Source organism: Marmota monax, unplaced genomic scaffold (assembly GCF_021218885.2).
Source record: "Marmota monax isolate L192 unplaced genomic scaffold, Marmota_monax_Labrador192_F-V1.1 WCK01_AAM20220418_F8-fsc00207, whole genome shotgun sequence".
NCBI lineage: Eukaryota > Metazoa > Chordata > Mammalia > Rodentia > Sciuridae > Marmota > Marmota monax.
Window position 1 is genome coordinate 2,675,497 of NW_026692713.1, and position 16,913 is coordinate 2,692,409.

The 16,913-nt window shown below is 38.4% G+C and overlaps 1 protein-coding gene across 5 annotated transcripts in view; it reads left to right on the forward strand.

Moving 5' to 3' along the window:
- The window catches only part of Washc2a (WASH complex subunit 2A), a 72,143-nt gene that overhangs the window by 18,953 nt on the left and 36,277 nt on the right, over window positions 1-16,913 (forward strand). For all 5 annotated transcript variants that reach the window (XM_058580012.1, XM_058580014.1, XM_046446737.2 and 2 more), the window contains exons 7-17: window positions 3,613-3,671; window positions 4,912-4,959; window positions 7,458-7,565; window positions 8,301-8,382; window positions 9,027-9,086; window positions 9,916-10,031; window positions 10,528-10,585; window positions 11,672-11,731; window positions 12,211-12,387; window positions 14,175-14,311; window positions 16,263-16,349. In XM_058580012.1, coding sequence (XP_058435995.1) covers window positions 3,613-3,671; window positions 4,912-4,959; window positions 7,458-7,565; window positions 8,301-8,382; window positions 9,027-9,086; window positions 9,916-10,031; window positions 10,528-10,585; window positions 11,672-11,731; window positions 12,211-12,387; window positions 14,175-14,311; window positions 16,263-16,349 — 992 coding nt within the window. The remainder of the gene's footprint in view (window positions 1-3,612; window positions 3,672-4,911; window positions 4,960-7,457; window positions 7,566-8,300; window positions 8,383-9,026; window positions 9,087-9,915; window positions 10,032-10,527; window positions 10,586-11,671; window positions 11,732-12,210; window positions 12,388-14,174; window positions 14,312-16,262; window positions 16,350-16,913) is intronic.

The window sequence follows — 16,913 nt, forward strand, 5'->3', positions numbered from 1 at the left end:
AAAGATTTTTATTTCGTTATCGTACCTGAAGCTTAATTTTGCTGGATACAGAATTCTTGGTTGGCATCCATTGTCTTTCAGTGTTTGAAATACGTTGTTCCAGGATCTTCTCGCTTTCAGCGTCTGTGATGAAAAATCCGTTGTTAACCTTATTGGTTTACCCCTGAATGTAATCTGCCTCCTTTCTCTTGCAGCTTTTAGTATTTTCTCTTTGTTCTGTATATTGGATATCTTCATAACAATGTGTCTTGGCGTTGGTCTACTGTGATTTTGTGTGCTCGGTGTCCTGTATGCATCTACAATTTGTATATCCGTTTCCTTTTTTATTTCTGGAAAGTTTTCTGTAATTATTTCTTTCAGCAGGTTCCTCATTCCCTTGGTTTGAATCTCTGTACCTTCTTCTATCCCGATGACTCGTAGGTTTGGTTTCTTTATGTTATCCCATATCTCTTGGATGTTTTTCTCGTGGTTTTTAACCAGCCTTTCTGAGTTGGCTAGGCTCTTTTCAAGATGAAATATTTTGTCTTCATTATCTGATGTTCTGGCTTCTACTTGCTCCACTCTGTTAGTGATACTCTCAATTGAGTTTTTAATTTGGTTTATCGTTTCCTTCATTTCTAGAATTATTGTTTGGTTTTTTTTATAATCTCAATCTCCTGATAAAGATGCTTAACTTCTTCTTTTATCTGTCTATGTAATTCATTTTCAAAGTGTTCTTTCACTGTTTGGATTTGCTGTCTCGTATCCTCTTTAAGGTTCCATTCCATCTGTCTAAGGTGTTCCTTGAGTTCTTTATATGACCATTTTTCTGCTGACTCTAGGTCCTCCTGAATATTTAGGCTGTCCTTCATTGTTTGTACTCCTTTTCTTCCTTGCTTTTTTATGCTGCTCATGTTACTTCTTGTTCTGTTTGACTGCTGAGTTACTGTTTACTCTTATAGATTTATTTGATGCTTGAGAGGAAAGATATTAGAAGGGAAGGGAAGAAGTCACTAAAGAGAATGAGAGTAGGCAGGTACAATTCAAGGAAGGGGGAATAAGAAGATTGAAAAGAAATGAAAAGACAAAAGAAACAAGAATAACAAAGATTAGATAATAAAGAAAGAAAGAAAAGACGAAAAAAAAATTTTAACAAAAATAATAGTGATAATAAAAAATGAAAATTAAAATTAAAAAAAAAAATAATAAAATAAAAAAAATTTAAAAAATAGAAACATTGAAAAAAAATTAAAGAACAACAACAAATAAAAATTGAAAATGAAAGAAAAAGAAGAAAAAAAAGAAAAAGAAAAGAAAAAAAATGATAATAATAATAAATGCAGTCCTAGAGTTCTATTAACTTCTCTTCCAGTAGGTGGAGCTGTGCCCACTGGGCCAAGCTTCTCCTCTCAATAGGTGGGAACCATTCACTGTGCAGCAGCTCTTTCTCCTAGACTGGGCGGGTCTCCAATCCTGAGTGTCTAGGGCCTTGTCTTGTGTTTCCTCAAGCCAGGCCGTGCTCACCTGTGGCGCTTACCACAATACTGGCTACACGCCAGGTCTGCTGCTCCTGGGAGCCCTGTTTTCATGAACACCTGGGCTCACTCTCCCTGTTTGCCTCCCTCAGACCCTAAGTTTGTAGAGCTTGGGGCTGAGATCCCCCAGCGAATTTGCTTGCCCTCCTGTAGCCACGCCCCCGGTAGCTGGTGCAAGAGACCTCAGTTGTCAGCACTGGTGGGAGCGGTAGCCGGGAGTTCCGCGCCGCGAGTCCCGCGCCACTCCTGATTCCCTCGGTCTGGTTATTGCGTTCACAGGAGAGCTGGGAGTGGCCCTTAAGGTTTCCCCGCTGTGTGGAGAGAGATGGCTAGGGGATTACACACCTGTCGCGCTGGTTTCAATGCAGTTATCTCCTCCGCCCGTGACGCCATTTCTCTGCCATGGTGATATCCCATGCAAATGGTGACCGTTTGTTCCCTTTGCCGGATGACCAATGCAACGGGTGGGTCCTGACTGTCTCTCCCAATCCCCGTTTCAGTCCTGTGGCCACTGCCTATGAAGGCTCGGTTGGCTTTTACCTCTGTAAGTTCCTAAGGGCCGACCAATTATTTCAGCGGGATCGTTAGTGCTGAGTCACACGAAGCAGGCGAACCGGAGCTTAATTGCCTCCGATTCGGGCTCTGTGTGTGTGTTCTGAGGGGCCCAGCCTGTACACCCCAGATCCACGTCAGCTCAGCATTGCCTAGTGATCCTGAGCAAACAGCATTTAGACAGTTTACGGCTCCCTATGCCCGCGCAGTTGAAGATGTCAGAGACTTGATCTCTCTGCGCCTGCCACCATGTTACATCTCCTCAGTGATATTCATGTTGCCCTTACAGCTTCCTGGTATAAGCAAGTTCTTGGGATTATACAAACTGCTGCTTCTGTTTCCAGTCCAGATTTCTAGAAATGAAACTCTGGGCCGCGCTGACGAGCGTCCGCGCTTGTCTGCGACCGTAGCAGAGCCGCCCTGGCCTCCGCAGCTCTTCAGCCCGGTGCCAGGCCCCAGGGGCCCAAGCGGCTGCCGCCGCGGCTCTCCGTCCCCCTCCTCCGGAGCACGGGTCCCCTGGCAGGGGGGTGCAGAACGACCCCAGAGCAGGCTCTGCCCGAAGGTGCAGCGGCGAACAGGCCACAGAGACGCTCGAGGCTGCAGTCCAGCCTTCGGAGGACAGGGCTCGGCACGCAGCCCAGCTCCAACCTCTAGGTGCGGCTGCCGGACAGTGTATACAGAGCCATCAAGACGGCAAGCAGAAAGCAAATGGCGGCTCCCGCGGAGTGGATTTTCGGCACAGAAACCACAGCCCCGCCAGCAATCCCAATCCACAAACTCTCCCTGTATAAAAAATATTCAAAAAAAAAAAGAAAAAAAAAAAAAAGGCGGGGCGCACTGAGCTTTCTTTGCCTCGGGTACTTACAATCCACTGCTGATTACACATTCAGCTTCTCCACCCGGAGCGAAGCGAAAGAGCTACCACATTTGTTTGATCTTGCGTGTGCGCTCTCTCTCTCTCTCTCTCTCTCTCTCTCTCTCTATATATATATATATATAAAATCTCCACTTTTTTTTTTCCTGAACCTACTAGAGACGTTGTGCCCTATTATTCCTAAATGTTTCTCTCTGTTTTCTGAGTACAAGGACATTCTTTTATGTAGCTCTAGTATAATGACCAAAATCAGAAAGTTTTATTGAACATAATACTGTTACCTAATCTTCAGTCATAGTTAGATTTTGCCATTTGTCCGTTGATATCTTTTACCATCTTTTTCTGGTCCAGGCCTCAATCCAGGATTTCCTACAGCATTTAGTTGTCAAATCTCTCTAGTCATCTTTTAGTCTGATACATTTGCTCAGCTTTGCTTTTCATGACCTTGACACCTTTGAAGAATACCAGCCAGTTTATGAATATTTTTTTTCTTTTTTGTGGTAAGATACTTTGAGACTGTACACATTTTCTATTCTTAATGTAATAAAGATAATTTTAATTACATTTAGTAGGTATAGATAGCTTTCATGCTATTGTTTGTGATTTTGAGGAAGGACATTAAGGACATTTTCTTATGCATGTTAGTGCTAACCCTTATCTTCTTCTCAACAGAGGGTTCTGTAGGCAGCGATCGTGGCAGTATTGTGGACAGTGAAGAAGAGAAAGAAGAGGTAAACACTGTTTGCTATGATTGGGTCACGGTAAGCATGAAACTTAGGATGTGCTTAGCCAGCTAAGTACAAAACATTTTTGTGAATTGGTGGTGATCTGTTTTTTGTGTGTTTGTTTGTTTTGTTCTTTTTTTGTGACTAGTCTGGCTATGCTTGCCTACACTGGTCTCGAACCCTTTTGTGCAAATGATTTTCCTGCGTCAGCCTCCTGAGTATCTGTTACTGTAGGTGTGTACCACCATGCCCGTCCATACTCTGAAGTTTTATCCTTGGTGTTAGATTTTCTTTTTGTCTTGTGTTAGAAACAGCACTGCTTGAATCTCTTTTACCCTTACTTTCCCTCCCACCTTGCCAAATCCATTTTCTTCCCATTTATTTTGAGGAGGCAGCTTAGATATTTTGGTGAAATCTCCACTTACGATAAAGTCTTTGAATGTATTTTTTTCTGAATAATCCTAGCAGAAAAAAAATCTACATTTAACATGTTTTAACTACAAAACTTTCTAGATGAAAGGATGCTTTAAAGCATTCTCTAGCATTTTTGTATTTATAGCATGTAGTCTGACTCCCTGATCTAGTGTCTAGAGTCTTGAGTTATTCTTAGATGGAGTATTCATTATTGCAAAGGGCAGAGAAATTTTGAAGGCTGGTCCTTAGTATCAGATTTCCAAAAGGACACCATTTTGTTTGCACATTCTTGTCTTCTCATCCATCCTGCCTTCTCTAGCAGTAAGAAGTGACTTTTCTTTAAGCAGCCTTGCTACAATAGATAGTTATTCTCTGAATTTTTTTTTTTTTTTAACCTGTTGATACAGCTCTTTACTAAATTGTTTATGTTCCCTTCTTGGTCCTGATGAAGTAGTTATTCTACCTAGAGGGAGTATAGAAAGTGGATCCAAAATGTAAAATAACACACCAGCTTTTGAAAATTTAGTCAATTAAATGTGTAGCTCTTACTTTGAATCCAAAGGTTAGAATGTAAAGTACAGATGCCAAGAACAAATGTTTAGAGGTATTTCACTGGCCACAAAAATTACATTAGCTGATAGGACCTTTCATAATAATTGTCAACTATCCACCTGTTTACATCTTGATACTTAAGGTGGCAAGTAGTCAGTATGAGAGATTAAGTGTCAGAGCTTTTCCTCTGCTAAACTTTCCCCAGTCTTCGACCTGAAATCATTTCTGTGCTTCTAAGTAAAGCCTTTGTAAACAACAAAGTTATTTTTCCCCCCGCTAGGAGTCTGATGATGATTTTGCCAATCATAGTGACAATGATCAAAACCAGGTAAGGCTCATGTATTGAAGTGACTTTATTTCTGTTTTTTTAATAATTCTTTTATTGGTGCACTGTAATTATTTGTAATGGTGGGATATTTATACATCTGCATGATATTTACTTCTAAATTTTAATTGAAGTGTTGCATATATACTAAAATTACTTTTGAAACATTTATGACAAAGTGAGGATTTTTTTCATGTTTTACAACTAATTTTCCTTTGTATTTATGCTAACTACTCCCTTTGTATTTTTTCCCAATTTTGCTTTATGATTTCATTTTCCTTAAGGAAAAAAAATAAGAAATTTTGAAAAAGATCCTATAAAAAGTATACCCCATTATCCAAACTGAACTATGAGTCCTCTTCTCATTTTAAAATCTTGAGACATTAATGATCACAAGATGAATATAATTGTTCCTACTGTCTTAGCACAGTTATCTTAATTTTTGTTTATCTATCAAAGGGCATGTTCTTTTTGTCACATGCATATTTTATTATTTGTTCTTTTATGTCAATATGTTTTCCTTGTCAGACTTTTGTGGGGAGTACCAGGGATTGAACTCAGGGGCCCTCCACCTTTGAGCCACATCCCCAGACTATTTTGTGTTTTATTTAGAGCAGGATCCCACTGAGTTGCTTAGTGCCCACTTTTGCTGAGGCTGACTTTGAACTCCTGATCCTCCTGCCTCAGCCTCCCAAGTTGCTAGGATTACAGGCATGCACCTCCGTGCCCGGCTTTTCCTTGTCATTTTGAATAGTCTTTGTAATTTTCTTTGTAAACTTACTTGTGTGTGTGTGTTTGTGTTTTCCAGTAGTGGGGATTGAACTTCACACATATCCATATTGCTCTACTACTAAACTTTATCTCCAGCCTCTTCTATGTTTTTAAACATGCTGATATATGGTAGTAAGGGAAATCTTTTTTTTTTTTTAAATTTTTTTAAATACACGACAGCAGAATGCATTACAATTCTTATTACACACATAGAGCACAATTTTTCATATCTTTGTATATAAAGTATGTTCACACCAATTCATGTCTTTATGCATGTACTTTTTTTGCATTACAATTCTTATTACACATACACCACAATTTTTCATATCTCTGTATGTAAAGTAGGTTGACACCTGGTAAGGGAAATCTAATGAAGCATTTTGTACTTATTGATTGGTACTTCTGTTTTCCAGGTTGTATTCAGAAATATGGTTGGTCTCTATAGTTTTAATAAGCAGTCTAATGTCAGAAGATATTTTTTTTCTATGAAATTTGCTGTTAATATTTATAAATACAAACAGTTTTTCAAACAGTACAATACAGTGTTTAAAAAACACTGAATTCCCATCTGTTTTTATTGAGTTAGACTGGTTTTGTGTGCCATAGCTAACCTCACGGTTTTAAGGATTAAATTAGGTAATAAAATCCTTTTGGCATAGTGCTGACAATTCTCTTAGTGACTTAAACAGTAAAAGAAAACAACAACAACAAAAAAACTTTTTAAAGATTGTACAAATTAGACATACTAGGTACCTTTGGAAAAATTAAAAATTAGAATTCAACAAATAAGGTTGTATTTAAGCCCACCATCATTGTCTTCTCATACTCCTCAGAGGCAGCTGATATTATGATCTGGCAGTGTGCCTTTCTAAGTCTTTTCCATTGCTTTTATAATGGAATGTATTCTGCAAATACATTTGAATTCTTAGAAATGATACAGTAGAGTGGGGCAGGGTATTAGGCTGGATTTGTCATTCTCCACTTTTTTACTTGGTCTACTTGGATGGCTCTTTAGTTGTTACAGTTTATTTCTTTTTATTCTTACCTAGTGTTTTTATTAAAATAAGACATTGTTTTATTTATTTCTCTTGTGATGAACTTCTTGAATATTTCATATTTCAGTTGTATGTTCTTGCTATTACATCCTTATTGAAAGATGAAAGAGTAAGTTCTAGCTAGGCATGTTGGCACACACCTGTAATCCCAGCTACTCAGCAGGTAGAAGGATAGCAAGTTCAAGGTATGCCTGGGTATCTTAGTGATACCCTGTCATAAAATAAATTAAAATGCTGGGGGGATGTAGCTTAGTGGAAAAGTGTCCTTGGATTTAATTCCCAGTATTGTCCCCCTCCAAAAAAGTAATTTCTTTATTTTTATTCTAATTAATCCTTGTGTATTATTTGTTCTGCCACATATACTTTCTGCTTCATTGTTTGTTTGCTACATTGCTATCATTATTATCAATATATCTATTAGTTATTCCCTTTGTGAAGGGACAAATGCAAAACTAAGTGACAGTATCTCTCTGTCTCTTTTTTTTTCAATGTTTTTAGTTACAGGTGGACACAGTACCTTTATTTATTTATATGTGATGCTGAGGATTGAACTGAGGGTCCCACACGTACTAGGCAGGTGCTCTAAGGCTGAGCCACAACCCTAGCCACGAGAATATCTGTTTTTGAGCCTGATGATTTGTGACTAATAGTTCAAATCTGGTCTTTTACACTCAGAACACTGCACAAATGAGTGATGAAGAGGAAGAGGAGGATGGTGACCTTTTTGCTGACTCTGAGAAGGAAGAGGAAGACATTGAAGATATTGAAGAAAATACTAGACTAGTAAGAAAGACTGTAGCTGCTGTCACTTGGCCAGATTTTAGAAATGGTGCCTATGACTCAGTCCTTATATACTCACTTACATTTGTAGTCATCTTTTGTGTCATATTTGTAATTGCATTTACACTTTGGTGAAAACAATGGTGAGCATCCCCACTTGCCATACAATTGTCATCTTCTTTCAATGTTACAATTTTACAGCTCAGATCATTCAGAATACATTCAGTTTTATAGTTTTAAGACTTAAAGCTCTTTCGTCATCTACCAAGCACCTTATGATAATTTTCTTGTTTAGATTTTTCAGGTATTAAAGTGTGCTAGTAAAAAAATAAGGTAATAAAGAGCACATATATCCTTTTGAAGGAACACTATTATGAATCACGTTCTTTGCGTTATCTCCATAGTGTGCATATGTTTAAATTCATCTAGTTAAATTCATCTAGTTTTTTCTTTGATACAGTTTCTTTGCATGTGTTGATATGTGTAATTTTGTGGTGACCAAAAGTTATCTGTCTATTATAATAGTAATTCTTTTTTTTTTTTTTTAGATAGAGTGAGAGAGGGAGGGAGAGAGAGAATTTTAATATTTATTTTTTAGTTTTCGGCGGACACAACATCTTTGTTTGTATGTGGTGCTGAGGATCGAACCCGGGCCGCACGCATGCCAGGCGAGCGCGCTACCGCTTGAGCCACATCCCCAGCCCCAATAGTAATTCTTTTGTTCTCTTCTGTCCATAGAAAAGACCTACATCATTTGCCGATGAGCTGGCAGCCAGGATCAAAGGGGATGCCTCTAATCGACTAGAAGAGGAGCAAATAGGTGAGCCTCAGAGGATAGTTAATGGGGGTGGTAAATAACGTGTGGGAGCCTCTGCTGACTTCTCTGAGGGTGGAGTTCCCTTTCAAATTACATTGTAGTTCTTATTCTGTTTTTGATTCAAAAACGGCTTTTGATAATGGAACACTGTGAACCCTGGAAGAAAAATGAACATGTGCATTTGTATATAAGATTTTACAGGCAATTCCAGGGAGTTAATGGGTACTCCAGAGGACTGTGAGCACCAGATTGAGTTCCTGACTAAATGTTTACTCCTATATATTGACTAAATAAGAAAATACACTATATAGTATATTGTAGTTATTTAATAGGATAGATATCAGAATGATTTCTTGAAAAAGTATGGTCCTGATATGAAGATGATCTTGGCATATAAGCAGCAACCTTTTGGCATACAAAGATGACTCTCTTGAATACCTTCTTTTGTATAAGGCGTTGGGTTAAGTGCTCCATTGGAGCTGAGATATGAAGTTGAATGTCTGTCTTTAGCCTGAGTCATGAGGATGACAGACATATAGACAGAGAGAGTGAATATCATATAGTATGTAGAGAGAAAAAATACACACATAAAAACTAAGGATGGGCTATGTCTTATTAAAATAGAAATATTCAAATCTTATCCATAGGAGAGGCAAAATCCCGGAAGACATTAAAAGAGAAGAAGGAAAGGAGAACACCTTCGGATGGTAGGCCTTTCCCTCAATTTGATTATTTAAGGAGCCTTTTTGACTCAGGAATATTGTTTATATATCATTTATAAAGTGTTGCTTTAGATGCTGACAAGTGAATTCTTTTTCAAAACTACTTAGGGCTGGGGTTGTGGCTCAGCAGTAGTATGCTCGCCTAGCATGTGTGAGGCCCTGGGTTCAATCCTTAGCACCACATAAAAATAAATAAATGAAATAAAGGTATTGTGTCCAACTACAAGTAAAAAAAAAATATTAAAAACAAAAACCAAAAACAATCAAAGATCATGTTTTGGGATCCTGAGGTGACGGGTGGATGTGGAGCAAAATGTCTGTAAACATTTGAATTATTAAATTTTTATAGAGGCCATTACCTAACTGTTTGCTAGCATTTTCAGTAAAGACTATAGCAGGCCCTTTTGTATTTTATAGTAATGTCCATTATGTATGTTCATCTTGTTGCTATGTCCATCTGTAGATCTCTTTCTTCAGCCTGCTTTTCCCCTAGATTCTTGGGGAGATGGGTCTTGAATGTGACAATTGAGCTGTGTTCTCACTTCAAAGTAAATGTGTCTAGGAGGATTTCCTGAAGAATTGACTGTGCTCTGGACATTTACCAACTTGAGAATGAGAGCCCCAAGACCCTTTTGAGGGACTCAGTGAACTGTTTAATAGGTTTTTGTATGAAATCTGCAAGTGTGCCTTCAGCTACTCCTGGTTAGATATGATTAAATTCCATTCCAGTGTTGTGGATGTTGTAGAGGCAGCCCCAGGAATTTGGGTTCCAAACACACTTTAACTCTTCTTGCACAACATTTCTGCTTGCTAGATGAAGAAGATAGCTTATTTGCAGCCCCCAAGTTGACAGATGAAGACTTCTCACCATTTGGTTCTAGAGGCGGACTGTTCAGTGGAGGACAAGGACTTTTTGATGATGATGAGGAGGTGAGTTGATGATGATGATGAGGAGGAGGTTTGTGAGCAGTACTCAGTAATGTTTCCTATAGCTGTTTGTCATGGGTTCACAAGGAAGAAATATACTTTGTTCTTTTAGTAGGAGAAAAATAGCTTTTCATTTGGAAGTTCCTTCTATTTTCCTATTTTGGGACATATTTCAGAATCATAGAGTGAGAAATACTATTTCCTACTGTCCTTTGGTAGGTGAGGAGAGAATGTGAGAGTGAGTATTAATAGTGAAGGATTTACTTGGTCAGATAGGTGATTATTTCTTACCTTATTTGATCTTTGTATTTAATTCCTGAGCAGGCCCAAATTACTTAAGGTTCTATTTTGCAATAGTCTTCACTTGATGACTGATTTTCTGTCAGAATAGTACATATATAGCTTTGAATTACAGGGTACTTTTCCTTAGAAATCTTTAAATGCAGCTATAATTACCTTTACATTTTAAAATTCTTTGTCACATACCTACTACAACTAGAGTGACCTCTTCAGGGAAGTCCCCCGGGATCAGCAACCCCAAGCCCCCGTTAATGAAGGTAAGCTGGGGTTGGACCTACTCTGCGTTTTCCTTGTGGGGGTTTCACAACTGTTTCTTTCCTGTAAGGAGATGAAATGCCCAAAGTTGTTTCTTTGTTGAGCTGAAAGCTGTTGTTTTTTTCTTGGCCCAGTTGAAAACAGTTTGATTTCACTCATTCATTTCTTAGAAAAAACACTATATCTGTAAACTAAAGTGCAGATTTGCCTTTTTCTTGGGAGAGAATTTACAAAAAGAAAAAGTACTCTGTAGTAGTGTTTATGATATCTTTAACTTAAAGAAGTTAAATTCAAAGAAGTGCTTTTAATATTCTGCATATAAGTTGGCCATCAATAATTCCCCAGCTCTTGTGCATCAGAATCATCTGTGTAGAGTGGGTTTCTTTTTTTTTTTTTTTTTAAATACTGGAGATTGAACCCAGGCCTCCACATGCTAGACAAGTGTTCTAATACTGAGCTATATCCCCAGCCCATGTTTTGAGTTTTTGAAAAGTTTATAATTTTTTTTATACCTGTAGTTTTATTAGATTTGAGGTAGTTCTTGGGAATTAGTTGTTTTAAGCAACTTGATCTTCCAGACAACATTTCCTCAGGGTTGGAATCCTGACATCAGCTCACTGTCCTTTGGGTTCTGTTTTCCACCTTTTATCTCCTGATGACTGACTTATGTCATTTTCTTCTTTGCTGTTATTGTCTTCACTTTTTTTCATTGATGTCTCACACTTTGTACTATTCCTTTTTACTTGTTCAGCTCATCAAGCTGGAATAGGTAGAGTTAGAATTATTTTGTGGGACCTGGTTGCTTTGTCCATGCCTCCCCTAGTTGTCCCCACTACTGCTGTTTGACTGTAGACATATGACAATCCCCAGAAATTACAGCTGGACTATATCAATCCTCAGGGAGAACTCTTGGCATTGTTAGAGAAGAAAAATACCCAAGAATTTTTAAATGGTTTACTTTGGAAAAATTAGTTTCAACAGGTTTCCTATTTAGGTATGTGTCATGTTGCGCATGATTCAGGAAAGGTGAGTTTAACAGTTAGGAAAGTTATTTTATTTGTGAAGTGATTGTCCCTTTCTTTATCTAGAGTCTTCATCCACCAAACCTGGAAAGAAAATCCCAGCAGGAGCTGTGTCTGTGTTTTTAGGTAACATGGTGTTTGTTTTTTAAATAAGTATACAATTAATGTTTTGTCATTTTTTTTTAAGCTGTGATTTTCTAGGGCATGACTGGAGAATAAGAGGTACCTGGAAGCTTCAGAGGGCATTGAATAGCATGTTGAAAGAGGTTGTTTTCTGACGTTAGCTCATATTCTCTTAGAATCAGTCGCCTGGGGGATTGAGGGGATAGCTCAGTGGTAGAGTGCTTGCATAGCATGCACATGATCCCGAGCACCACACCAAAACAACAAAAACAAAACAATCTGTGGCCTTGGACTTTTTTGTGTGTTTGTCCAGGTCATTCTGCATTGTGGTATGATCCCAAGCAGTAAGAAATAGAGGTTATTTGTCTTTCTTTATGTTTTGTGTATAAACTGAAGCTAATACTTCTTGATAGATAGTATTGGTTTTCTTCAGGAGGCTCCCCTGGCTCTCAGTTGTGGCTGTCTTGTCTTTCCACCCCCAGGGGACACTGATGTATTTGGGGCCACCTCTGCTCCATCACTGAAGGAGTCCCAGAAACCTGAGCAGCCCACTCCAGGGAAGACCTCACACCTCCCAGCTCCTGCTGGCCTCTTCGATGATGATGATGATGATGAAGATGACTTTTTTGCAGCATCCTGCAGCAAACCTTCCAAGACAGGTACCTGTTTCTGAAGTTAGAAAAAGAATGTTGACCTAAAAAGGACATAGCTCCCTAGTTCTGTGTGTCTTCAGTTCCAGAATCTCTTCTCAAGTGTTTTTGTGATTGTCTCATCTATACTTAAAAAAGTTGTGCAAACTTGGAGGTCTCTGTTTAATTGACCAATCTTTTCTGCTCCAGAAACTAATTATTGTCCTTCTTATTCAGAGCTGAAATCTTTTCCCCTATAATTTCTGCTAAAAAATTATAATTCTGACCTTTGGAATTACTAAGTTTTAATTATATGTTCTTCCAGCAACCTTTAGTAAATTATATGAACAGAGTATTGTACACTAGTCATTTAGTCCCAGTTTCTCTTCTCTGCTAAAAACTCAAGTATCCAAGAATAACAGGACTTTAGCTCTTTGTCTACTTTGGTTCTCCCTTTTCTTCTTCCAGATTTAAATAAGTGTGTTCATAAAGTCTTTCCTCTTAAGTTGTTTGTTCATTAATGTACAGATTAATGTCCCAGGGGCTTTTGTTAAAGTGAAGTTTTTGAATGAATGGGTCTTAAGATGGGGCCTGAGAGAATCTACATTTCCAACAAGTTCCCTGGTAGGCAGAGTTCACTACTCTGTAGGTCACACTTGGAGGAGCAGGATTCAATGGCTTTGCCAGAAAAGAAAGATGACTAAGGTGTACATACTTTTAACAATTTGAAAAAAGAAAGGGTGGTATAAGGAATAGATGAGTTCAGAATGTATTTTGAAGCAGACCATCTGGACTAACTCTTCTTTTCCAGTGTTAGGTGTAGGAAGTAGGGATAGAAGCAAAAACATGAGGAGAAATGATAGTCTAGCTCTTTTAGAAAGAGGGCAGGCAGGTGCATAACACACTCAGACCCACAGCCTGAAATGACAGTTAATGAAATGACAATAGTCTGAGGTCCCTCACTCAGTGGACATCTTTGAGAACTGGTTTGGCATCACAAAAAAGTTGTTGCCACATTCCTTGACAGATGACTGTCAGGACACTTATGAGTCAGTACCCTCATTTCAGTGACCCATGCCTCATTCAGTGCAACAGTGCTCATGGGAATGAAAGGTTGGAAACCACCCAGTAGTGTAAGCTGTGGTTGTTCCGTTAAGTGGAGTTCAGAGAACAAGGTTTGTACAAGTGGACTTGGGAAGATTTTCTAGGTACATTAAGTGGCAAATGCAGAAGGTAGGGCACATTGCTCAGATTGTCTTATAATTCATTTATAGTCTTGTTAATATCTAAAGTTATTATATTAACTTTTGGGAATTTAGCAGCACATATTCCAAACTATTTCTGATGTCTGTCTTGTTTGGGTGGGCAGGTAGAGTTCTGGGGGCATTTCAGGGTTTGTTTTTATCTGTTTCTGTATAGTTGTATTTTTAAAAAGTAGATTCTTAGAATGGTGTGGACTTGGTGACTTATTTAAATGATGTTTCTTTCTTCAGGCTTCTCTTTTGGATGGTTAAACTAACTGCCTAGGGTTTCATTTGTGCTACTGTTGTGCTCTTTGAGAAATACCAAGGCAATGGGACTGGGGTGGTAGCTCAGTGGTGGAGCACTTCCCTAGCAAAAAAAAAAAAAAAAACAAGAAAGAGGAGGGGGGGGGGGAAGATGGATGAAGAAAATTACCAAGGTAACTACATATAAGAAATAGCATGACTTTTTTTGTATATCCTTTGAAGGGAAAGACTTTTTTTTTTTTAATTTGTGAATATTATGATAGGATTTTGATGCTAGTGTCATTTTATGCTGTGGTATCTTTTTTAAAGAAAAAGTCAAATCCACCAAATCCACTGCCAGTATCTTCGATGATGAAGAAGGAGATCTGTTCAAAGAAAAAGCAGCAGCTTTGCCAGAAGCTACTGTGAATCAGACAGATGAAAACAAAGCAAGGGCAGAAAAAACGGTGAGCAGGAGGGAAAATAAGGAATGTTGATCAGAGACAGTTTACTAATTCATCTGAAGCCCAGAGGGAAGTATTGTTCCCTTTTATGTTTGTGTTGAAGCAGTTTGAAGAATTAGAGCACCCACATACCTACAATTGTTAGGATTTTGCCCAATATTATATGCATCTGAACCTTTCTATACAGTTTTTTCCTGAACTGCTTTTAAGTAGGTTATAGTCATTATGACATTTTACCCCTAAATGTAAAACATCTCTTTAAAGGATTTCTGTGTAATCAAAGGCCATTAACAGTTATGAGATTAATATAAGTGCTTTAGTGGAATATAATATCTAGTCTACATTCTGATTTCTCCCATTTGTCCCAACATGTCTTTGTAAAATCATACCTGACAAAAAAAAGAATAACTGACATGAAATTCTCTTACGTATAGTCCATATTCTAATTCTTTTTCTTGTCTCAAAAATGTTTTTTTTAAAAAGCACTTTTTTTTTTTTTTTTAACAAAATTAAAGCAATGCCTCCTGTGTTTTTCTTTTTTTATGGCCAGCCAGTTGTCTTGTTGAATGTATAACAATGTGAATTTCCCTGATCATTTTACTTTAATTAAATTAGGTTTAGATTTGCATTTTTGGCAAAAATATAGGCAGGCAAAGTGTCCGCTGCCTCACCTCCAAGATGCCTCGAGCCTACTGTGGTCTTTGTGACAGTTTGTTTGATCACTTGGTTAAAGTGGTGCTAACTTCCAGGAGTGGTGATGTTTACCTGTAATCCCAGAAGCTCTGGAGGCTGAGGCAGGTGGATGGCAAGTTCAAAGTTAGCCTCAGCAACTTGGTGAGGCCCTAAGCAACTCAGTGAGACCCTGTCACTGAATATAATACAAAAAAAGGTTGGGGATGTGGCTCAGTTGTTAAATGCCCCTGGGTTTAATCCCCAGTACCTAAATAAATAAATAAAGGTGCTAACCACACTGCTCCACTGGAAAGGTGCCTTCATTTCTTCTGTCATTTATAGACTGATGTCTAAGTGATGTTTCGACACTATGAATCTCCTGTCTTCTACCAGCCTTGCATGCAGTGGTTTTAATATCCACTGGTGATCTTTTCCTGAACCATTTATCCTGTAAGGAATATGAAAAAATGTCTAATTCTGCATTTCATCTATCCTTACTAGCTGACATTCTTTCGAATAGAAGTTTCTCCTCATCCTTCCCCCCACTTTTAGTGTTATTTTGGGAGTGGGTATACTTTATACCACATGTTATTGCCCACTCCCATCATTGTCATTTTTGTTGATTCTCAAATTGACCTGTGTCTGGCCAGTGACTGCGTCCTCATCAGTCTTGAAGCTCCTTTAGCTGCTTCCTTCTCCCACTGTTCTGCACAGCTTGCACCCCCATGTTTCCTAAGTCATCTCAGTGTGTTATGACCTTACTATGAAACCTGACTTCTCTTCCTGCCACCAGAGTCCCTGCATTCAGAACATGGTGGCCCCTTGGGTAGCCTGCCTTTCTAGGTATCTCTGATTGCACATGTCCCCTCTGTGAATTGCATGGCATGGGAAGTGTGTCCTGCTCCCTGCTGCACCAGATATGCTTTTTGCTCTATCTTGCTTTTCTCAGTGTCCTCTGTCTGGAATGCTCTTGCTTATACTGTCTCACTATGTCTGGGCCTTGTTCATTTTGGGAATTTACTTTCTCAAGGAATTGTTTCTTTCCTCTTTCCTAACTTAAACTAATTTTTAAATTATTTTGCTTGAAAATTCTCTCTTTGTATTAATTGTGTGAACTTTGTACACACCCAAAGTCCACAGCATCTTTATTCCCAAGGTTCATGACTTGGGGCCTTCTCATAGAAGAGATTTAGCATGTTTTCTGAATGAATGATTAGGTATACTCTAATTTTCAGGCATGTTACTTACTAATCCTCATTTTTTCTTTTTTTCCCTCACAAAGGTTACAGTACCTTCTAGCAAAAATCTCAAGTTCTTGTCAGAAACAAAGACTCAGAAAGGTTTATTTTCGGATGAGGAGGACTCTGAGGTATGGAATTCTCTTACTTGATCATGTGTGAATGTGAGATTAGAAATTGTTTCCAAATTAGTCTTTACTTTCTTTTAAATTTGTTCTTTTTAGTTATACATGATAGTAGAATGTATTTTGACATATCATACATACATGGAGTATAACCTCCCATTTTTGTGGAGTTACTGGTCGTGTATTCATACATAAGTGTAGAAAAGTTATGTCCAGTTCATTCTACTGTCTTTCCCAGTCCTAACCTCCTTCCCTTTCCCCCTTCCCCGCTGTCCAGTCCTTCTGGACAACCCCCTACCCCTCCCTATCCCCCACCCCTGCCTATTGTGAGTCAGCATTCACATATCAGAGAGAACATCCAACTTTTGGTTTTTTGGGATTGGCTTATTTTATTTAGCACGATAGTCTCCAGTTCCATTCACTTACCAGCAAATGCCATAATTTCATTCTTCTTTATGGTGAGTAATATTCCATTGTGAATGTGTACCACATTTTCTTTATCCATTCATCTGTTGAAGGGCACCTAGGATGGTTCCTTAGCTTAGCTATTGTGAATTGAGCTGCTATAAA